Here is a 24791-nt window from a genome sequence, read left to right as displayed (position 1 = left end):
CATCACTAGAAGAATTGAGAAGTTTTTTTAGTCAATTTTAGTATATTTTGATCCACCTAAAATTTTGCTTAAATACTCTTCATAATCAAAGAGATAATTTCAATCATTATTGTACAGTGGTCCGAAACGGCAAATTTGCGCTACAAAAATATATTCGCTTTTGAATTTTATTTTTTGGATTGTTTGGGTGTTTGCACAAAAATTAGGGGCTGGGGTCCACTATAAGATTGATAGTACCTATTAGCTCTCTCCGGACAGTACTAGCCTAGATGCCGTGTGGAATCCGGCGGAAAAAAATGAATCAAGAATAGATCCACTGGGTTCCTGCTTCCATGTCGTGAAAGGCGACAATTGCAGGAGCTTCTTTTTCCTTTCAGTTATCAGATATTTTCAATGTTTTACTTCTGATTACTCTATTTTACTAAATCATCTCTTTATTCAACCTATCAATTTCCGTCTAGCTTCGGAGAAAAGTTTTATTAGGAATGATTTTTTCTTCCATGTTATTGATTGTCTTTCAGGATTATAAAATGAATGATAAAAATCAACCATTGCGCAAATCCGTTTATATTACAAAGTTAATAACAGAGATAACATATATCGGTATATTGAATACATAGTAAAAAACACTTGATATTAATATTTCAAACAGTAAATTAATATTTTTCTCGGTAGCCGGCTGCCCAGATCAACTAATATAACCAATTAATAATTTTAATAAATAATTAAAATAATAAAGCGGAAATAATTAAGAATCAAGACGCGTGTGAAATCTGTTGACCTTTGTTTGGTGATTTAAAATGATTTTATAATAACTGTTTAGAATATTTCAATGCAATGAATCAACTTTTTTGTCTAAATCCTATTCGCTCGTTTATTTTGTATCATGTAGTTTCATTTATAAAAACGTGCTTAATCCACCTAGCAGTGAGATGATACTTTTTTTTTATCAATCCGCATGTGTCTTTTTTGCATGACTGAATAAACGCGAAAGGTAGATGCATAAACGAGTGACTGCATACTCGACAGCCGGCTGTCCGGAGTTTTGTCAATTTCGGAGATTGGCTGTTTCGTGCATTATTTTGCCAGCACAAAGTAACACATAAAACGATAATACTTCAAAACATTCTTGGTAGCCGGCTACCCAGAGCAATAAACACATGATAACATTATTAAAACATTCACTAACAAAGTATCCTCTCCTGTGATGCATGTGGGAATGCAGAGGATTCCTCGGTTCCTAGTAGCAACATGCATCGAACTAACAATCCTTTCCCTCCCAAGTAGATCTGCATTCGGACGTGGCCGGCGTCGGTATTGATCAGCATGCATGGTTCAATACAGTTTGCACAGTGTGAAACAATGTGTTATTCCCAAACATGTTACTTCAAAAAATCATTTTGCAATCTCAATTGGTCCAGATCAATAACGGAGTAGCAACACACGGGCGGTATCTAATGCTAATGCTAATGTTTGGGTGTTTGCACAAAAATTGTTTGTAATAAATTTCTTAATTGGTTTTGAAATTTACTGCAAAGTAATACATTAATTCAAATTGTTAAATGAAAAATCTATTTTCAGCTGTGGTTTTCCTATTTATTAATGCTATAAGTTAATAAAAGAACACCCTCTCATATTTCTCTTCAAACTTTCTTCATTTTATAACCCTCTCAGAAACAGTAAAAGATTCATTTTTATCGATCTGGCATCTGTTGAATATTGATATTTAAATGTTGACTAGTTTTTGATGTAGAACCTATCATAACTTTTTAAATGTTAGCTTGTATTAATAAACTTAGTTGAGCAAAATATGCGAAAAAATTAGCCTGAAAATTCTTGGGAGAACAATTTTCTGCTCATGAAAAAGTTAGAATAAAAAGGTAATTTTTAAGAGCCACCCTACTTTACCTCCGAAAAATTTATGTAACTCGGTCAAATGAAGAGCTAGGGAAGTAGCTTCATCAGCAAAGTGGCTCAACACAGGATTTCCTACAATTGTACTATGAAGTGCAATAATTTTTAGATTCAATAAAAAAAATTAGGGACCACTCTGATGACTTTTTACATTAAAAGATGCTCTGTTCGATTTCACACAACTGTTGTGAAGACATCAACTATAAAAAAATATATTTTACAGCGAAAATATTTTTGTCTCACTAATTTCCCGTTTCGGACCACTGCAATTCAGTTTGACTTTAGCTATACTTTTTAGAAGAGCCAATGCAAAAATTCCAAGAAAATTATCTAAAAAAAACACTGCACAGTTCGAAAAAATCTTGCGATTTTACATCTTATAAGATGCAGATAATTGGAGCGTCGCATTTCACACAAATTTATATTCAAGAACATGTAAAACTGTGTGATTTGAAAATAACATGGCATCAAATCTAATGAAGAATTTAAAACAAAATATCTGTTGCTGTCGACTACGACTAGAACCGAGGAACATCAGACCACAAAGCACGTCGGTTAATCGACTGAACCACAGAGGCCCATATTTGCTTGATGAATAAATGATACACATAAACCCATACATACAGCGGCACTTGGTAGCAGAGTACAAATTACATTCGGAGCTTGTAAAATTTTGTTCGAACCTGTAAAATTCGGTATATGACATTTACAGTAGCTCCGAATTATTTAGTGTTTTCGACAGTGTTTCAGGTGAAGAAATTATACACTGTGAAATATGTTTTAAATTTAACTTCGAAAATAATACTTGAACTTGAATTTTCAAACAAAATGAATTATTTTCATCCTTTTAACTTATTTATTGCACTGTGGTTGACCAGGTGGAGCAACAATTATCAGTAAACACAAAACAGTTTTTCCCCTTACACACTTAAAAAAAACCCTGTGATTTTACATCTTATTAGATGCACATAAATGGAGCGTCGCAGTTCACACAAATTTACGTCGAAGAACATTTAATATTGTTTCTAAGACTCCATGCCATGAAATTCATTGAAATAAAAAAAAAAAGAATACTGATAGCAACCGCCGCGACTTGAACCGAGAACCATTGGATTGCAAGTATGTCTGTTAATCGACTGAGCCACAGAAGTATGCATCTGCTTGGCTGGTAAAAGGTGCATTTGAATTCATACAGTCGCACCTGCTAGCAGAATTCAAGTTACAGTCGACAAATGAGATTTTTCGTCATTTGACAAATTTGGTCTTTATGAATTACATCGTTTTAGGGATTAAGTCACCTGTAAAATTCAATTGTTTTTTGGAGTGTACTCTTCATTTAGTGAATGTTTATGTCGCTTCGTTCAGTGAATAGCAGTTAATGTTGAACGGTTATGCCACTAAGTAGTCCAACAGAACCCGCAAAGCAGACGTAAAAGTTAATACTATTTGCAAAACACTTTTTGCTTTGCCCCGAAGTGCAAGGTCCTTAATAACGTACCGAACGAAAACGTTGTTTTCAGCTTATAGCACATGGGCTTAAAAATCCCCGGCCTAACACATAGATGGCGCTAGTTTTTTTATGCAGTCACCTTTAACCTTTAAAAGACAACTGCTAAAATTTCATGATATTCTATTCATTAGTTTGTGAGTTATTGTGCTAAGAGTGACGCTACTTTTGTTATTTTCTGAACAGTGGATCAAACTCAATTTCGTGTTTTAATTGTACACTAATTTTTTTTGTTGATTGAAAAAATACCGTTCTAGCGAAGCAACGGCTTGAAAAGTGTTATGGAGACTCCGCTCAATCAGAAACAACAATCAAACGTTTGTTTGCTGACTTCAAACGTGGTCGTAGAGACACCGATGATGCAGAACGCAGTGGACATAAAAATGAAACGGTAACACCAGAAAACATAAAAAATCCACAATATCGTTTTTAATAATCGAAAAGCGAAGCAGCATGAGTTTGCTGACATCGTAAAGATATCACAACTCTGTTACAAGTGCCGCAGTGTTTGGCCAAGTCTAAACGTAACAAACAGAAGTTTTTGCGTCTATATGTGACAATGGATGAAACATGGATTCATCACTTCACTCCGGAATCAAAACGATCGTCATCTGAGTGGACAGCAACTGGTGAACCTCGTCTAAAGTGGCTGAAAGCACAACAATCGGCTGAAAAGGTTATGGCCTCATTATTTTGGGATGTGCGTGGTGTAATTTTTATCGACTATCTTGAGCAAATACCATTAACAGTGAATATTAAAACGCGTTAGTGGAGCGTTTGAAGACTGGAATGGCAAAGAAACGACCGCATATGGCACAGAAAAGAAAGTTGTCTCATCAAGACAACGCATCGTATCACAAGTCAACCAAAACAATGGAAAAACTACATGAATTGAACTTCGAATTGCTCCCACATCCATAGTATTCGCCAGATTTGGCTCCCAGCGATAACTGTCTCTTCGCAGACCTGAAAAAAATGCTCGCCGGTATGGAATTTCGCACAAACGAAGAGGTTACCGCTGAAACTGAGGCCTATTTTGAGGTAGAAGATAAATCGTTCTACAAAAGTGCTATTGAAATGTTGAAGCGACGTTGGAATGATTGCGTTGCTCTTGATGTAGATTACGTAGATGAATAAATTTAATTTTGAGCCAAAAAAATCGTGTTCTCTTTGTTAGGCCCGAAACTTTTCAGTCTATGTGTTACTGGCCGATTCAGGTATGGTCAACATAAACTGTTATGCACTGACGAGTCTAAGACGAAACGAAAAAAAAGTAAATACAGTTATATACCCTATGCACAAAGATAGGAAAACCTCTAAATGACAATGTGACGTATGTGATGTTTAAATCGCAGATATTAGAAAATTGTAAGGAAAAGAAATGAATTAATAAAAACATTATCCAAGAAACATCGATATTCTATCAGCGACATATTTGATCTAAAAACAGTAAGCAAATTACTCAAATAACGAATAAGCGCGAACTTATGCCACATTATAATCCTTAACTGGCATTTTAGTGGCTCTTGAGACTGCTCCAATGCTGACCTTGGACAAATGTACGGCTATTCATTAATAATGTTTATTATCAGAATTCTGAATACTGATAGATTATTAACATAATAAGCATTTAGATTTCTGATATAGAGCTAGAACAACTTTCGGTGCTTATAAAAGACTATTATATCGCCAATATCAATGCTACTTGTTTTCTTGGGTTGTTTCAAAAAATACTTCCCGCCTTAGAACCAATACATCAACTGAGGAGCAGCTCATGTCATCACGCGAGACACAGAGAGAGTGTAGCACCAGGGTAGAGAAGCTCGATACTGGAAACGCTTGACAAGCTACCGAAATGTTTCATTCCGCGGGAATCTGCGTCGAAGCAGCTTACCGACCGGTGCGGTGCGGTGTGTGATGGTGTAGTGGATGGTGGAATTTAGCGTGCAAAAACAAAATTCACTGTGTGCAGCACAGAGCCAATCAAAGCAATAAAACACACTCACCTGATGCGGAGATTGGGCGGGTTGCGGCGGCTGCGGGGACGGACTTGGGGCACCGTGCTGGCCCGGACTCTGCGGTGGACCGTGCGGCGAGGGAGGTAAGTGCGACTGTTGCTGCTGCTGTCCACCTGGGCCCGGACTGGCTGCCGGTGATGGCCACGACCTTACCGGTTCGTACTGCAAAGAAGAAAAAAAACGACCGAAAAAACATGGTCAAAAAAACAGGAATTTGTAAATAACTAAACAATAAATGTTGGACGGTTGTGGTACCTGGCTCCGGCTGGAACGAGACTCCAGACGAGCAGACAGCACATATATTGGGAATAAGCCGTTTCTCGATTAGCGTCAGCGGAATAGAATCGAAAAGTGGCGAACGAACGAGCTGTGAACGGTTGAAAAAAGCAAATTGCAGCGCAAAATTGACACTTGTGATAATGGCGACTGCATTTTTTGTTGTTGTTGTTGTTGTTCGCAGCCGAATGGAAATGGTTTCGACCCGACTGGTGAAGGGGAGGATTTTTTTTGCTAGGTTATTGTCAATCGTTGCTCTGCCAGCGAGGGAAACAAATTGAATCGCAATCCAATCAATTACGCGAACGCACCGGGGAAAAGTTGATGAACAAAAAGTCGAATTTCGACGTAGCAGGGGGAAAAATAGGAAATTAAATGCAACTGTTTGACAAAGACGAAAATGGTGTAAATTTGACTCTATGTGCTATGTTAATTGGAGGATCAAGAGAAAGTGACTCGGTTTTGATGTGTCGACAACAAAAACGATTCTGATGGTGCTTACACTCGAGAAACCAGACACGAACCGGGGAGTGAGAACCAATTCAATTGTTTAGATCCCTTGACTTGGTTGGTTTGTACTTCAAGTTTTTCTAGCCACGATACATTGATTTGTTCCAACTGAATAAGGGACTATCACTTTCTTGTTTTCTCGGACTGCGATTATCTTTTTTAACTCTTAATCCTACGATGTTTATCAACATCCATCCAAATCCTAATCGTTTCGCTTGCTCCTTCCAAGTAATCAACTTTGCTTGTTCGATTCGGTCTGCTGTTCGTTTCATCGTCGTCATCATCATTATCATCAGTGGCAACTAAAATAACACGAACTAGTTTGTGGTAGAGGGTAAGACGACAATGTTTTTGAACCCGACACCTGGGGTCGATTGGCCTACATTTGATTAGATTTCATCAGCTCGAAAACGGAAACCGGAAATTTTCAAATTACAATAAAAATAGATTAAAAAATTCAAAAATGTGATTCCCTATCAGATAAAATTCGCACACTTATCTCGGAGCTTTTCACGGTAGTCATCTGGTGATTACGACAGGCTCTAAAAAAACATCAGAATGAAAGGCGTAGGCATCCGGTAGTTTGCTGCGACAGCAGCATCCTAAATTTAGCACACAATCACGTCACCGGTTATAAAGTTTTCACTAATTTTAAAAGCTCCAGCAGAAATGTGCTATCCGAATCGAAAAAAAACTCAAAGAGTGAAATGCTGCATTCAAAAAAAAACTGCAGCTGAAATTCATGAATAGACTTAATGATACTGTGGAACGTTTTTAAGACGATTTTGGTGGAGTCGATTAAATGTGAAAGAGTAAAAGTTAATAAAAATCTTTCTTTATTTTGCATCGTCACACTAAATGATTTAATACACTTTACCCTATAGGTCTGGAACAGGAAGTCGGACCCGGATGAAATTAAACAGCAACCTTTGAGACTGTAGGAACTTTTATTTGAGCCTGTTTAAGGAAATCGGAGAAAATTGAATGAGTCACGTTTTAAACTTTTTGACTACCATTTCCGGTATTTCTGGAACCGTGAACTTGGAACCAGTATAGCCGAAGTCGGTTCGTTTAGTAAGTTACCAATATAGTCTACAAATTGAATCAGTTCTAAGCCAAATCTAGAAGAATTTTACCCTTTTTGCATCGTCGCTTTAAATGACGGTATGAACTTCAATAGCAACCTATGGGACTACGAGATATTTTATTTTATGAGTGACATTATTTGACACATACATACACGCACAGACACATACATTGATCAGCTCGATGAACTGTGTCGAATGATATAGAACACTTAGCCCTCTGGGCCAATTTTCACTAGTCAATTTTTCAAGTGATTGCATAAACTTTCTATATGAGAAAGCCAATAAGTGTACTTTTATAGAAAAGCTTTAGCGATGCTTCTTTAACCGTTATCATGATCTTGTAATAACACTAACAAGAATTAGAAATTTACACCTGAAAAATAAAGGGTTAAATGTGGCAACCCTGGACGCTATACGAAATTGAACAAAGCACGCTGCAAACGGAGCAAAGCCGCACGTACCGTTGCGTACTACTTTTGCATCGACATTTTGAATGACGATTTGAATTTTTGTGACACTCATCGCCCTATAACTGCGGAACCGAAAGTCGGATCTAAATGAAGTTGCACAGTATATTTAAAGACAATGAGAGCTTTAATTTGAATCGCGATTAGTGAAAATCGGCTTAGCCGTTGTTGAGAAATCGAAATGAGTTTCGTTTTTGGAGATTTTCTTCGCTATTATCGGCCCATTCGGAAGCGGAAACCGGGGACTAGTAGTCCCAAAGTAGTTTTATATATTCATTAACTAACATAAACTGCCAACTAGATGAATTTAACCGCAAGTTAAAAAAAAAGTGCACCTCGTTTCGCCATCGCTTGTGAAAAAAATACTCATGAATTTGTAAATTTTCACTAATCGCACTGTAATACCGGAACCGGTAGTCGGATCTGGATCAAAATTTAGGGGACTTTTGAAAGAATTTTAAGACCTTTTATTTGCTTCTTAGTTTGTGACAATCGATTAGGAAATTTCCGAGCAAATTGAATGCGCATTTTTTTAAAAATTGGCGCATATTTCCTTGTAATTCCGGAACCGGAAGTCGGATCCAAATACAGTTCAAGAAAATTGTATGAGTCCATAAGACCTTTCATTTGAATCTAAGTTTGTGAAAATCGATCACACTATCTATGAGAAACGTGTGACCATTTTTTTCCTTTTTTTTGTGCATATCACCCTAGAACTTCGGAACCGGAAGTCGGATCCAAATGGAACTTTGTATGGGACCTTAAGACCTTTCACATACACACACACACACACACACACACACACACACACACACACACACACATTTTGTGATCTCGACGAACTGAGTCGAATGGTATATGACACTCTCCGGGCCTCGGTTGTAAAGTTTTGCACAGTTTGGGTTGTAAAGGTTTTCACAGCGATTACATAGCCTTTCTATATGAGAAAGGAAAACACATGTCTCCGGAAAAGCTGTAGACTATGTTACCTCAAGAAAACATGGCGAACGCATGAACTCTTTAAAAAGATTGTTGTTGAGATGTGAAGCAATGTACTACATTGGAGATCCCTAGGATAAAGTGTTTTCATCATCACTTTTTTCAATGATTCTTAAAATTTTCTATTGTTCTACACAGTGTTGGGAAAACGATGATCAGAAAAAGTTCATTTTATTATCACTCATGGAAAAATCAGTTCAAAAGAATTTCTAAAACAACTCACTTCCGAGATTGTCATTCATGAAAGAAGCATACGCGAAACTCTGAACGTCGAAGCTCACAAGTGACTTTTTGTGTCAGAGATATCGCTAAAGAGATAATAGAAAAAGAGAAGAGTCTCCTCCGATGATACTTCGATACTGAATCTCCACAACGCTTCAGTTCGACACCAAAGTGATTCGTGTAAGATTCAATTATATTCTCATCAATAAAAAAAATCAACTGAATAAGTTCGTAACTGAATCGCAACTGAGAAATAATGACTGCGATAATTTCGATGTACGTAGGATGGTCAACATGAACGACGAATATCTTTTTTTCCTATTCCAGCTGGTTGATTACACTGCACTATTTAGATTAAATCCAATAAAACGATATTTAGTATGAATTTGATTTGTATAAGTAACAGGAGCGCAACATTTTGCAGGTCTCGAGAACACACAGCAGGTGCAGCGTTTCAATGGCGCATTTGAATTGGCGCAGCAATCATCTGCGCTCCTGTAATGTTATTCAAGCTAAATTGGGTAATATGTTTTAACAAGTTGCATAACATGCTTTGTGATTAACTATTTATGTTTTTATTGTCATTACAACTATTATAAAATATTGCTGGAAACATCACCACTATTGATCCATTAATCAACAGAGAATCAACTTGCAAGAGCTAATTTAGCTTCTTTTTCATCATTTCAATCATCCTACGCGCATTGCACATTTTCAGAAAGGTTGCGTTTTTGTTCATCGGCGAATTTATTCGTCATGTATTATTCAGAGTTTAGATAAAACGGCTATCAAAATTCATTCCCCAAAAATCTATTTCCTTAAATATCATCGAGGAGAATGTTCGCTAGTAAACTATTCACAGATGATTTTTGGCAATGAGATCCGTTCAGTGTTTCAGTTTTCATGATCACAATTTAGGAAGTTTGGAATATAATTAGCAGTGTACCCGGCATATTCAAGAATTATTAATTCAAAATTGAGAAACTGAGCCGCTTGTTATTGAATTTTATCCGGATCGAACTTCCGATTCCGAAGTAATGGGATAGTGTACAAAAAAAATTGAAAAAAACGATTTTTACTCAAAGACCACTTTATAGATTAGATCTAAACTATAGGCCCTAGAGTCCAATAGCCTGCTATTAAATTTTATTTGAATCCGATCAAATTGATTTCCTCAGAAACCGCTGAACCGATTTCCACTATCTTAGATTCAAATGAAAGTTGTTACAATCTCCTAGAACGCCATTGAATTTTATCCAGATATGACTACCGATTTCGGAATTACAGACTTAAATCTAGAGCTATATCCTTTATCCACTTCTAGATGGATAACTCGGACAAGAAAATATCAGGGTGCCGATCTACGATTTCAATTTCCTGGGGTTTTCACGGAGTGCGAGATAAAAATGTCCGGTTTTTAGAACAGCCCAAATCGCTTTTGTTCAGTATTTTTTTTAATATATTCCTTTCATGTTTTAAACAAATATATATGTATAGGAAATGTTTATTATGCCAAGTGCACATAAGAAAGGCAAAGATAGTTTAATTTATAAATGACAACACCGAAATCGGCCAGTATGAGCCAAAAACAACATTTTAGTTCGGCACGTTACTAAAGACGTTGCACTTCGGTGCAAAACAAAAAATGTTTTACAAATAGCATAAATTTTACGTCTGCTTATTGGTTTATGTTGGACTGCTAGGTGGCATAACATAAAATGTTATGCACTGAGGAGTCTAAGACGAAACGCAAACAAAAAATTAAGGCAAATAACCTTTTTGTGCCTCTTTTAATGAAAGGTTATGCCATCACTACGAAAAGCAATTTTCGAACCAAGATACGGAGGACCGAGTGTCATATACCATTCGAATCAGGTCGTCGAGATTGGCAAAGGTCTGTATGCATGTTAAATTTTTGTGTAATCAATTTTTTCAGGCGTGAAATCAATTTTTTCACTAACTTAGATTCAAATGTAAGGTAAGGTAAATACTAAGTTTTATTCGAATCCGGCTTCCGGTTGCGGAATTAAATGATGATATGTGCAAACAAATGAAAATATGTTCAATAATTTTTCTCAGAGATGTCAGAACCGATTTTTACAAAACTGGATTAAAATGAAAGGATTTGAAATGATATACAAAATTCCTGCATATTATTTTGATACGACTTTTGGTTTCGGAATTACAGGATGATTAGTGTAAAAATTTCGACTTTAAGAGTGTTTCTGCTTTTTTGTATACCACATGGAATGACAAGTCCCGGGCCTAACAAAGAAGAAATCGATTTTTTACCGTGAAAACCTTTTTTACTTTTCAGTATAATCTCCATCTATACACTTGACTCATCGGTCCTCCAACATTTTGATGCCCTTTGAAAAAAACTACAAGGATAAGCCCCATGGGGTTGTTCGAGCCATTGATGTGGAACAAGGCAACCAAAATTTCTAATGATCGACATTTTCAATTAATCGTCACACTTTTGAATCCGCAAACCCGCGAGAGTCTGCTTAGTCTTTATTATGAACCAACACCGAATATGCGAACCCAAAATATAGACTATATTTGTCATGATTTGTATTTTTTTTAGCCGACGAAATTACATCAATAGCCCAAATGTATGCAATTATATGTTTGTATATGCTTGCGATACAGATATCGATATTTAAGCTTCTTTTCGCCAAGCTTGTGTTCAAGTTTTGTATGTAAGTAGTTATTTTTATAGCGTTTCTCTACCATCCATTACTACCATTCTGCGATTTCGGTTGAAGCGATAAACTTTTTCTCATTATCAATCGAGTTCATCTTATATAAATAAAAAATTATCTTATGCACTCAAAATTTACCCTGGGATAGTTGTCAATTTCTCAGGTAAAACGACATAACATGGGATTTCATCCAATCTTTCATGACACAAGATCAGAGCATAGCAATTAAAGCTTCAAATCGTTTTATGGCACTTTTTGTCTTGCTGTCTAGCAACAACCTGCCTCTAGCAAGCTACGTGTAGGACTGAAACGTTAGCTATAATTTTGCTTATATTTATAGCTTCGCGTGCTTCCAACAGCTTCGCTTTTGCATCGATTGACCTATCAGAGCGCTGCTTTTCCTTCGATATATCGCTTACTCCTTCAAAACCGTCGACTATGGGAGGGAAATCCGGTATGCCGGAGATTTTTTGCATGCAAAATAGGACACTGCTAGCTAATAATCAACATTTCAATGTTATACTATTAAAAATACATGACTATGAACATTCAAATCAATACGTAGAAATATTTCCAATCAAATGGTGACATGATATTAATAATGGATACAAAATTGACTGAGCTGTAATTGTTCAAAACCTGACCACATTTCTACATGTATTTTTCTTGAGTTTCTAGTTTGCACCGCTATATAGAAAACAAAAATGGTATCGGCGGCACTTTTTTTCATCAAAAAGTAGTGTTTCATCAACACACGAAATTCCTTTTTTTCCATTTTTTTCACAATAACAAAAGTGGCTTCACTCAAAATGCAATATCTCACAAACTAATAATCAGACAGCTGTCAAATTTATACACGTATTTTTTTAAGGTTGGTACTAACTGAAAATGGTATGGATTTAATTCTAGTGGCGCCCTCTCATAGAAACGATACGAACTTTTCAGCCGATCTGTTATAGCACTATCTTCCATATATACTGGAATGTTGTACTTGATATTTTCATTCTCCACATAGTGCACATTATTATTGTCTTTAGCGAATTGAATTGCATCCGACTCTTTATAAAACTGGATGTTAACAACATTATTCGTCTTATTGCATTGAAGTAAATGCACACGTTTAATGTCAAGATGCATTTGCTCCTTAAGCAAACCGTCAAGTTCTCGTATCAAAGGTCGAATTTTGCACTGTCTGAAGTCAGCAGCAATTGTATTCTTTCGTGTCGGCGGTAGCTTTTGTTCGTTCGGTTCACTCATTTCGAGGTCGTTCTATTGTTCACTACACAATACTGTACTTGGTTTCTTCTGTCCCGAACGTAAGCGGTTTTGTTTTATCGACTGACTTGGATGAGATGTGAATGCGAACTGATGTAACTTGTTGTTTATATTGAGAGAATTCTCTTTACGATAGCCCAATACCACTTGAAAGGTCGAAATTCCAGACAGTTAGGTGGATTCGCCTCTTTCGGTACAACATGAGTTCCATTCGCGCCATTCCAAAATATTTTTGGCGTAGCGACAAGATGCTAAATCAAACTAGAATAGTAAGGTAGCGGCGTGGCTGTGTAGGAATGGGTGCAGGAAAGCCAAGGTTGTTTGCAGGTTTTCTTACTGACAGATCCGGATTTTCAATTGCCTTTTGCACTTGTTCTTCTTTGGACGTCATATTCGATCTCAAAGCTTGTAGTATCACCAAACATTGACTTTACACAATGACATACGCTCATCAGTCTGCATTGATGAAGTATTTTCAGATACAACGAACTGTGCATACACAAGAACGGAACATGCAAGTTAAACGAAACGTTGCGTTTTTGCTTTACGTTCTTGAATTGGTGAAATTTAACATCAAAAGGCCTATATTTTTCCGTGAAAATCGCTACGTTTCATGGAAACTGAGCAACTAAACACGTTACCGCCGTACACGACATCCATTGGCATCCATTCTGCGGTAACTCGTTTCACTGGCGTGCCAGCTGTTGTGGATGGACCGTCAAACCGTCATCAACCGACACAGTACAAGCACTAACTCTCTTCGAAAGAGCTTATGATCGAACCCGGACAACGATGATGCGGTGGTGCAAGTGAAAAATGAGGAAACCATAGCAGTAGTTTCGCTGTTCCAGCCGGCTGCAAAAAGACCTGTCGCCGCCTGTCCGTTTCTTTTTTTTTGTGGTGCAGTTTGTGTGGTCATAGTTTTCCACTCGAATGACACACCGACGAAAGCTCGTCACTGACTGCCGTTACAAACGCGACACAGTTCTCCGGCACGGCAGTAGGTCACCGGCTCAGTCACGTCTTTTCGGTCGGGATGGGAACGGAACGAAAGGATTGCCACCAAGTGTTGGAAATGAAAGTCAGAATTATGCGGTAGAAAATGAGATTGGGAGTGCGTGGGCAGGGCGGACGCATAATGGGACAATGAATGGCCGGCACTTCCCTGCGAAGCTTGAATCAACATCGTTCTGCTCCCAGCAAATGATTTCCATGCATTTTAGGTTCGTTCTGATCCGCCTCTTACCAATCCTTTCGTGTAAACACCGGGCTCGAGTCGAGCCCGGTCTGGCCTGCCGTTCGGGAAAGTTGAACGACAGTGCCGAGAATAGCCGTAATCTGTACGGGTGTGTGTCTCCACGTAAAGTACGTATTGTTCTCGTTGGGCTTCATCGAGTGATTTGTTGGATCAAAGGCGGATCCCGGACGCGGAAACGGGGTATTGTTTATTCATCGCGTTTATGATCAACTTTTCTCGGAATCCAACCGTGTGGAGACTTGAGGGAATCATGTTTTCCGATGCATTCTGACGAAACTTTAACAACCAGGCAATTTCGGATCCGTGTGAACGAACCCTGTCACCTATTTACTAAAAACCCTTCCGATTGCGACACAGAATCTATCCTAATTGGTACGTTTTATGATGATTATCCGCATCTCGAGTGTTGACCGTAAATCTCCTCTCGCACGGCTTCTTCCTTTAATATGGTTTTTTTCATAAAGTGTCAAGTAAATATCTCTTACCCTCCCCCAGATAAAAGAGGAAAGGCAAAACAAAAAAAAAACATCTACATTAGTTCGAGAAGCCGGCACCACTGTAGTGGTACTACGGTTTATAACATGCAAATGCCACCAGACTCCTCGGACCTCTGGCTGTGCTCGGAAAACTCGGCAAAACTCGACCAACGTGGACGGCGGCGGGGAAACAGGGAACGCGAGGGGGACCGATTCAACAGCTAGATGTAATCATTTTATATTGCACAGTTCTTTTTGTGTCGCTGTGGCCTCTGCCTCTGGAAAGTTTTCCCCCGTTGAAAGTTTAATAGGGGAGATGGTATAGAAGCATCAGGATTACATTTTTAGTGTCACGTTGCATTATGTGCACTGCCATGACCCTCCCACCCCGTAGGACGAAGTAGCGGACGTATGCGCCTAGAACGATAAAACGGACGATTGTATACTTACTTGGTGCGGAGGAGGATACGGAGACCGATGGTTGGGACCGGCATTCGGTCCGGGTGGTGTCGGATATCGCTGCTGGTAGGGACTATATTGACTGCTACCGGGAGGACCCTGGGACGAGGGAGGCGGCGGTGGAGGACCACTTCCAGCCGCACCGCTCGGTGGCGGTTGTCCAACCGGTTGGTGACCTTGTGGAGGGGGCGGCGGTGGACCTTGTTGACCACTTGGTAGCCCTTGTGGACCTCCCTGTTGACTTGGAGGCGGCTGTTGCTGCTGTTGTTGCTGTGAGGCAGGATAACTGCCCGGACTCTGGCTGGGTGGACCGGGTGGGTATGGTGACTGTCCACGTGAGTTGCTTCCCTGTTTGGTGAATAAATGAAAAAAAGGGAACGGTCAGTACCGGTGCTAGAAGATTAATTTGCTATGGATTAGTTTGTCAGGATATCTTCATACATTAATGAAAATGTTTTTTTAACTTGAGTTTTCGCCATTCGAAACCAGAGATCCTAGACCATGAAATCATCCGCATCCAATTAACTAAGAAAAAAACGGACTATCATCCATCATTTAAGCTAACTAGAAAGCAAAGTTTGAACCCATTATCAGCACCCCAAACACTTCGCTACTGCGAAGGAGGAATATACGATCACACAATCACAATAACCAGCAAAATAATCGTCTCCATCACGGTATAATATTGTCCCTTCCATAATCTCCCAAGGTAGCACCACGGCATCCGGTGCAGAGGTAAACGAGCAACAATAAAGATTCTTTTGGGCTCGAAGTCCTTGCGCTTCGCTAGTGCAGCTGCTGGTCGGCCCGGAGCCGATGTATGTGTCCTTAAAAAGTTATTCCATTCCTAGTTGCATCCGTCTCTATGATCCGAGTACGGAGGCAGCCAGTCAGACGGTAATCAAAACATATGAACTTACTGAAGCGAAGCTGCCACTAGCCATGCTGCTATACTACTCGTCGTTTGCTAACTTATCGTACAGAAACTTATGCACAGTGGTTTAGGATGCGAATTTGAGAGGGTAAAATGTGTGATTTTAGTTTTCGTCATATGATCAGGATATTTCCCTGTACATTTTTTCGATGTGATGTTATCCTATGTTTTCATTTTCAGTTCTTAACTGCAACAGTTTTGGCATTTAAATTGCCTTACTCTTCACTATACGAGGCCGGGTGTCAATTAAAAGTTTCAAAAATAGCCGCGTAACCTATTTCTGTCATAATTTTGAACGTTAATAACTCAGTCATTTGTTGATGGATTGATATAGTTTACAAACCCATCATTTCCGAAACTTTTAACTTAAACATGTATGGCAACGTCGTTTCAGTATGTTTACATCCACCAATCCCAGTTGTCCAAAATGATGTCATTTTCTTGTTCGGCATAGGAGGCTTTACGTCATGCCTAAAAACACCGCATCGTTCTGCGTAGTATGAAGAGGAATCTATAAATATACGCTGCAAAACATTTCTTTGTCTAGATGATGCTTGCCAGTGAATGAAAAAAGTAGCTCGTCCAGTGAGGTGATGACTAGGATTGTATATGCGTTCGTTTGCTGGATTATCGCTTTTGCGGCACACCGTGTTCGCTTGAGTATCTTATATATAATTCAGTTATTGAAGCACCGAATCAGCGTAGTTACCAGTTCATTTGAAATATCCAATGTATTTAGACAATTTTTGGTCGATTTTCGTCATTAAAAATTCTGTTCTGTCATAATTTTGGAACGCTTATAACTCAGTCATTATAATTTAACATTCGCATCAGTTCTTCGAGATCAGCAAATGCGTGTGTGACAAATAATTTCACTCAATTTTCTCGAAGATGACTCAACCGTTTTCTGCAAACTCAGATTCATATGGAAAGTCGTCCTAAACAAGGTTCCTGAATTATGTTTGGATCCGATTTCTGGTTCCGGAACTACAGGATGAAATGTGAAACGAAATAAAAATTGTGTAACCCATTTTTCTCGTGGATGGCTGAACCGATCGGAGATTCGAAAGAAATCTAAGAATAATCTTAGATTTAAATGAAAAGTTCTAAGATCCTATAAAACATCTTGCTTTTCAGTCAGATTCAACTTCCGGTTTAGGGAATACAGGGTGATTAGTATAAAAATGTCTACTTCACATACATTAATCAGGCTTATCGGGTTTGCAGATTTGGATAGTCGATAACCAAATAAACTTATTTCAGTTGTAGTTCAGTTTTCGATTCGGAAGGTACCCAAAAATTTAATTCGCGCTACGATTTCTCAAAGATGACTATACTGATTTTCAAACAGTTTGAATCAAATGTAAACTATACAGCTCCTGAGGTGGATTTAACTGACTTCGGCTACACCGATTATCGAATTCCGGTTCCTTATGGTACCATACAAAATTGGTGAATTTTATACGATTCCAGCTTCCGATTTTGGAATTACAGGGTGATTAGTTTTTAAAATTCAAACCGATATAGAAGATGACAATACCAAAAAGCTTTAAAGTTGAATTCAAAGCTATTGCAATTAATTCGTCATAATAATTTTTTGGCCATACGAATCGTTTTCGTTTATGCTGGTTCCTGAATACCGGTTTTGGAAGTACCGTAAATAATGGCGAAAAACTTTAAAGTGGAACTTACTTCGACATATCATGGAATGTTCAATCGATTGTTACACTTTTAGATTCAAATTCGATTCGATTTGCAGTTTCGACATTATAGGGTGATGACTGGATAGAACTTTAAATTGTCGCTTGAAACGACGGTCATTAAATTAATGTCATGAGAACTAAAACACCGAAAAATATTCATGCAAAAAACAAATGCGGATGATAAGAAAAAGGTATCATCTCACTGCTAGGTGGATTAAGCACGTTTTTCTTCTCTCAAGATAGTTGATGAAAATTAAGCCATGTGCGTCTAAAAATACCGAACCTTCCCAGCTGGCTATTGTGGCTTTGGACGTTTCGGACGTGGTTCACCGGCTGCTGTCCATAGTGATGATGATCGTTTTTATTCAGAAGTGAAGTGATGGATACATGTTTCATCCATTGTCACATATCAACGCAAAGTTTCATCTGCATAACGTTTTACATTGAACTTTTGAGTCACATCAGCAGTTCAATATGCACCCAAGACTTTTTATGTGTTGTAAACGCATTTTTGCACGTTTTCAAAGTTAAAAGTCAGCCTGAACGCTATTAAATGATTTTAAAATAGGAAGTTAACTTTTTGAGTTTTACGAATTCCAGTTTTTTACAATATCTGTTACAATTGCCCTTGTAAACAAAATATACTTTGAAACTTTACACTTTAAATTTTACACGATAATAGCTTTCCAACAAATCATCGAAGTCCATATTTTACAGAGACATCGATATTTTTTTGAACATTGCGGTCATTTTTTACGCGGGGGAAACGTAACTGTTTTAATACACCTAGTGGTGTAATGCTGCCTTTCTCATATTAACCATTTTCTTCTTTATATTACAGCAGAATTTAAGGAAGTTTAGAAAATAATTTTGACGATTTCTATTGCATAATACTACTACATTGATATACTACATTTGAAAAATCTATTCAATCATAACACATGGATCAATAAGTCCCGAGACTAAAGCAGAGATGGCGCTCGTAGTAAACTAGTAACCACGTCTTTCTAGAGTACTAACCTTTGCTTGAAACGGGTCAAAATTTTAAGTCGATCCGACCAGAAACAGCTGAGTTATCGAGGTTGGAGTGAAGTCGTTTTGTAGTTTGTTTAAAAAATGGAAAAAAAACCGAGCTTCGTGTTTTGATAAAACATTGTTTTTTAATGGGTACAAAACACCGTGCAAGCGAAACGATGGATTGAAAAATGTTATCCGGACTCTTGTCCTTTAAAAGCAACGATTTGTCGGTGGTTCGCCGAGTTTAAACGTGGTCGTACCGACACAAATGACGCGGAACGCTCGGGTAGACCTGTGGAAGCCGTTACACCGGAAAATGTGAGTGAAGTGACAAAAGTTATAATGAAAGATCGTAAAGTGAAGCTCCGTGAGATTGCTGAGATGACACAGATATCATATGCAAGTGTATTTACTATCCTTCATTAAAAATTGAGTATGAAAAAGGTTTTTCCAAGTGGGTGCCGCGATTGCTTTCGATGGAACAAAAACAGCCTGCCACAAGTCGATGAAAACAATGGCGAAATTGAACGAATTGGGCTTTGATCTACTTCCCCACCTCCCATACTCGCCAGATTTAGCCCCCAGTGACTACTGGCTCTTTGCTGATCTTAAAAAAATGCTCCAGGGAAAAAGATTTGGCTCAAATGAGAAGGTCATCGCTGAAACTGAAGCTTATTTTGAAGCGAAAGATATTTTTTTTTATAAACATAGTATTGAAAAATTGGAAAAACGTTGGAACCATTGTATCACCCTAAAAGGTGATTATGTGGATGAATAAAAAAAAATTTGAAAAAAAATGTTGTTTCCATTGTTAGTCTCGGGACTTATTGATCCATGTGTTATATGTACATGAGAAAGGCATCATTACACCACTAGGTGGATTAAAACAGGTTTTTGTACATAGCGGTCATTTTTTACGCGGGGGAAACGTAACTGTTTTAATACACCTAGTGGTGTAATGCTACATTTCTCATATTAACCATTTTCTTCTATATTTAATATATAGCAGAATTTAAGGAAGTTTAAAAAATAATTTTAACGATTTCTTTTGCATAATACTACTACATTGATATACAACATTTGAAAAATCTATTCAATCATATGTGCGAAATTGAAGTGAGCTCCATTTTTGTACGTTTGATTACTATTGTCGGTACTTCTGGAACCGAAAGCTGAATATCGGCATTGTGACATTTGATTCATTCTACAATACACTAATAAGACCTACATTTTTTTATGATTCTTTATGGCGATTTGAATTTAAGATAAAATGTACCGGTAGCCGAACTTGGATTAAATTATGCATTCAGGTTTATTTGGTAAAAGACTTTCATAATCTGCAAACTAGAGAAACTTACTAACCAATACAAAGAGGTAGCTTATGAAGAAAATTTTCTTGAAATTTACATTTTTACGTTAAGCATCCTATTTCCGGAATCAGAGGTTTGATCCGATCGAAAATTTGGACAGTCTTATGGTATTTTAAGGCCTTTCATTTAAATCTAAGTTAGTGAAAATTGGTTTAGTCATCTCCGAGAAAAATGAGTGACAATATTTGTCACACACACAAAAATTTGCTCAGTCCGTCGAGTTGAGTTGAATGGTATATGACATTCGGCCATCCAAGACTCGGTTCAAAAGTCGATTTTCACTGCGATTGAATAATTTTTCTATATGAGAAAAACAAAACTTTATTTGAAACCGAAAATTTGTTGTCAGAGAGTTGACTAAAAACAATTTCGAATAACACCAGATCTCGACGTTCCATGCATTTCTAAAACAAATCAAGAAAACCGAATAACTTTAAACATTCGTGTAAAAACCGCTTGACATTGGAAATCTGCGTAACTTCGGAATCCGCATAGAAAAAAAAACTGCGTAAAAAGTCGCATGAAACACCGCGTAAAAATATACTAAACGATTTTTTCCTTAATCAAGCAGTAGGAGTTTTGAGCGCTTTATGATAAAGCGATGCTTGCGAGCAAAGTGATACACGATTTTCAATACTATTGAATGCTATTGTTTCTAAGCACCAAAAAGACTGCGTACAGTATTCTTTTTCATGACATTTTGCCTCGTTTCGATTTTAGCACGGTTCGTTTTTGGCAACATAATCGTTTGAATATGACATATGAATAGAAAGATGGCATTGTTTTCGAATTCAAGACATATTCATACTTATATTGATTTAAACAGCTTACAGCAATAATTGCTGAAAGAACATAGCTTTTCACACTCATATACCATTCGATTAAGTTCGGCTCGATTTCGACTCAATTTTCTTGGAGATGACTCTTAACCGATTTCTACAAACGTAAACTCACAATAAAAGTCATATACTCCTGAATTTCATTTGGATCCGAATTCTGGTTCCGGTACTACAGAATGATATGTGTAATGCAATTAGAATAATGTCGCCATTTTTTCTGTGGATGGCTGAGCCGATTCTGAAATGGTTTACAAAATCTTCAAGTTAGGCTCCTAGTTTATTCGTCAAATTAATTCAAGGTCATAAGAACCGTTTTTGGTTATGCTGATCCTTGCATACCGTTTCTGGAAGTACCATAAATAATGACAAAAATTCTAAAAAGGAACTAACTTCAACATGTCATTGAATGCTTAATAATCGGTTCTCACACGTTTAGATTAAAAGGAATACTTTTATGGTTTCATACAATTTCTCTTTTCGGTCCGACTTGCAGTTCCGAAGCATCAAACTGTCATTTAAAGCGACTGTCATTCAAATAATTTCATGAAAAACACCGAAGAATACAACTCATGCAGATTGATAAATAACTCATCTCACTGCTAGGCGGATTAAGCACGTTTTTTTTATTACGGAGTCTTAAATAAACATTTTACATGAATATTTGTTCAAATTGTCAAAATTTGCAAAGTGTTTAGAATGACGGAGAACAACCCGGTTAAAATGATCCTCGATAACGATCCGACCGGTATAAGAAGAGGCGCGCAGCGGGCAAGATGGATCGATCAAATTGAGGACGATCTGCGGACCCTTCGTAGCTACCGAGGCTGGCGGCGAACAGCCATGAACCGAGTTGAATGGAGACGCCTCCTGTTTACAGCAGAGACCCGCGTGGTCTACGACTGAAAGAGTAGAGTAGTTCGAAATTCCCAAAAAAAAAATACAAAAATACAGATACAAAAATCTATTATTATTATAATTATTTCAGATAGTGACCTATACCACGTTCAAATATATTATTGCTGATACGTCTGATGGTCTGAGAAATGTTGCCGAATGTGTGACATAAACGCTCGAACATATTTTCCTGGACTACTCGAATCAATCTGAACAAATTGGTGTCAAAAATGAGCCCAAATTTGTGTCAAAAATTATTTCAACAAAAAGGCAACAAATATTTCAATGAAATTATGTGTTTATTGATTGAATTTTTGGAAAAAATACAGAGAATACCCGAAGAATACAGTATTCCAACGTTGTTATTCTGAAACGCAAGATTTAAATGCTTGAGATGATTTAGACCAATTGAATTTAAATTGATCTTTGAAAAAACTTGCTAATTGTTATTCACTGTTTTGTTATTCGAGGGAATTGAATTCAATTCCTGAATTTATACTCGAAGGAATTAAATTCAATTCCTGAATTTATACTCCTACCGTTGAATAACTAGAAAAACTTGGGATTGTAAATAGAACTGTTTCTCGTGTGATGATAACCTTCAAGGAATGTCTGGGTGCCTGACAGAGAAAAGGGAGTGGTCATAACAGTGTCCTAATTGTGCCACATGTCAATTCGAGATATTGCTAGAGAATCCAAGGAATTAGTCGGTTTTGTGCCGAAAACCATGGGTTACAAATTTACAAGGTGCAAAAAACCCCAATCCAGAATTGGTAGCAAAATATCACTACGGAAAAACCACACCCGAAAACTTCATACAAGGTATTAGTTTCATGTCCCGAAAGTAGAAAGTATTTTCGAAATTTTCCGATGAAAAATCTAAACCTTGCAAGCGTTTAGCGAATGTAGTGAAATAGGCACTCGCACAAAAGATCCACTCTATTTTGGACTGATCTAGCATCTTGCCACTACGCTCAAAACACGTTGAAGTAGAACCGAGTCAATAGTTCGATATGTTTTTCCACTTTTGCCTCTACGAAAAATTAGTAGGAAAAAATACGAAATGAGCTATAACGAACCACTAGTTTTATCTGTCATTATCTGACATATTCGAATCTATTCAAAACTGCCATCGTATTATTATTTTAGCTTCATCAAACTTTGCAGTTAACAGTCGAGCAGATCAGACATATTTTGTGCTCTCTGCGACAATAAACTGATTTTTGAGATTCCAAAAGTGTTTTTGTAATTTAAGGCTTTTTTTCAACGCTGAAATCTCCCTTCTGGAAACGTCGAAACCATTCCCTACACGACTTATCAGTTGGAACATTGGAACCATAAACATCCATCCAGCAACATCCAAACAGCATTTGATGCACTTTTCTCCCAATCAAAACAGATTACTAAAACTTACCGGAAATGTTGCTTAGTTAACATAACAATGCTCATAATTAACATACTGTAAAAAGAGGTTTTTCTTTGAAAAAAAACTTGAAGCAATATAAATGTCAATACTTCAAACTGCAATTCATAACAGCCAGAGTCATCTTTTGAAAACGGACCGAACTAATTTCAACTCTCAATAGTTAGTGGGCAATGTCGATCCACTACTTTTTAAAACTCAAAACATTAGGAAACTGCATCTTCAAAAATAGCAGCATCGATATTTTATCTATGTGGAAAAAAATATTTTGTTGATTTACATTTTGAATAATATGACTTTTGAATTATTTTTGAAAATACTTTAAAAGCAAAAGTAAGCGTTAGTTTCAATATACAGTCAAATTAGTTGAAAAATTAATGCATTCCAATTTAGTTTCACTTCGATTGCAGTCTTTAATCGAATTGAACTGGTTTCCACTTTATAGTAATAAAGCTTGATTAAGATAGAATTGGAACAAAGCCAATTGCCTGTATTTCAGCTATTTATTATTGAATTAAAGATCTTTTTTTATACAAATGTAGCGTTTTCGTTTCATACTTTTAAGAAAAAATACGGATAAATTATTCGTCACGGTTTCGAAGGAATTCTCGAATTTTTCATGTAACAAGGCTCATTAGAGGATCGAATGAACGGCAAAATTCGTTTTTGGAGACACTCTTTTTGGCTCTGGCCAAATCACGGTCTGACAGATTAGGATTCCTCTTAATCGTCTTCAAAATCTTACCACGCAGTTTCCGGTCGACAGTTCCACTCCGACGATTGGCTTGAGGCTTCCGAATCGTCGTCAATGTTTTCTTATACCGTTTGATAACGCGCCATACGGTATTCCAGCTGTTTAGCTAGCCTAGATGCAGACCACAATGGATTTTCCAAACAACTGTGCACAATTTTTTTCCATCTTTCGGCTTCCATGTTGATTGTTTACAAAGTACAGTCGATTTGCGAAATGTCAATAATCATACGTGAAGCTGACAAAATTCCCGACACGTGAGCGCCAAGAACTTCCAAATCCGTCCACCAGAAGCGCCACAATATGAGCAAAAGTTTGTTCCAATTCTAAGTGAAGCAAGCTTCATTATCTACAGGGTCCGGCACTCGAAGTGTAACCAATTAAAAAGCCCATAAATTCAGTTTGGAAAATTACTTTTACTTAATTCAAAGTACAAAATGTGTAAAAATAATACAAAATTCAGAATCAATTCACTTTTGCTCGATATGACCACCTTTTGCCTTGACTTGATGACTTGAGAGAGCGAAGGAGTTGCTTCGTTTGGCCGAAAGCGGTCAATTTCCGAACATTGTATTTTCTGACAAGAAAATTTTTCCAACTGAGCAATTCGTAAACTCTCAAAACGATAGGGTTTACTTGACCGACCGTTCATACGAGAATTTGAGTCATCGATTGGCCACCAGGAG

The 24791-nt window shown here is 37.4% G+C and overlaps 1 protein-coding gene across 7 annotated transcripts in view; it reads right to left on the bottom strand.

Moving 5' to 3' along the window:
* Positions 1–24791, bottom strand: part of LOC131427882 (trithorax group protein osa) — a 483794-nt gene that overhangs the window by 343637 nt on the left and 115366 nt on the right. For all 7 annotated transcript variants that reach the window (XM_058591445.1, XM_058591447.1, XM_058591443.1 and 4 more), the window contains exons 3-4: positions 15166–15522; positions 5428–5601 (exon numbers count right to left, since the gene is read on the bottom strand). In XM_058591445.1, the coding sequence (XP_058447428.1) occupies positions 5428–5601; positions 15166–15522 (531 nt within the window). The remainder of the gene's footprint in view (positions 1–5427; positions 5602–15165; positions 15523–24791) is intronic.

The sequence above is a fragment of the Malaya genurostris genome, chromosome 2 (assembly GCF_030247185.1).
Source record: "Malaya genurostris strain Urasoe2022 chromosome 2, Malgen_1.1, whole genome shotgun sequence".
Lineage (NCBI taxonomy): Eukaryota > Metazoa > Arthropoda > Insecta > Diptera > Culicidae > Malaya > Malaya genurostris.
Note: the sequence above shows the minus strand (reverse complement) of the source record. Positions and strands in the feature narration are given on the sequence as shown.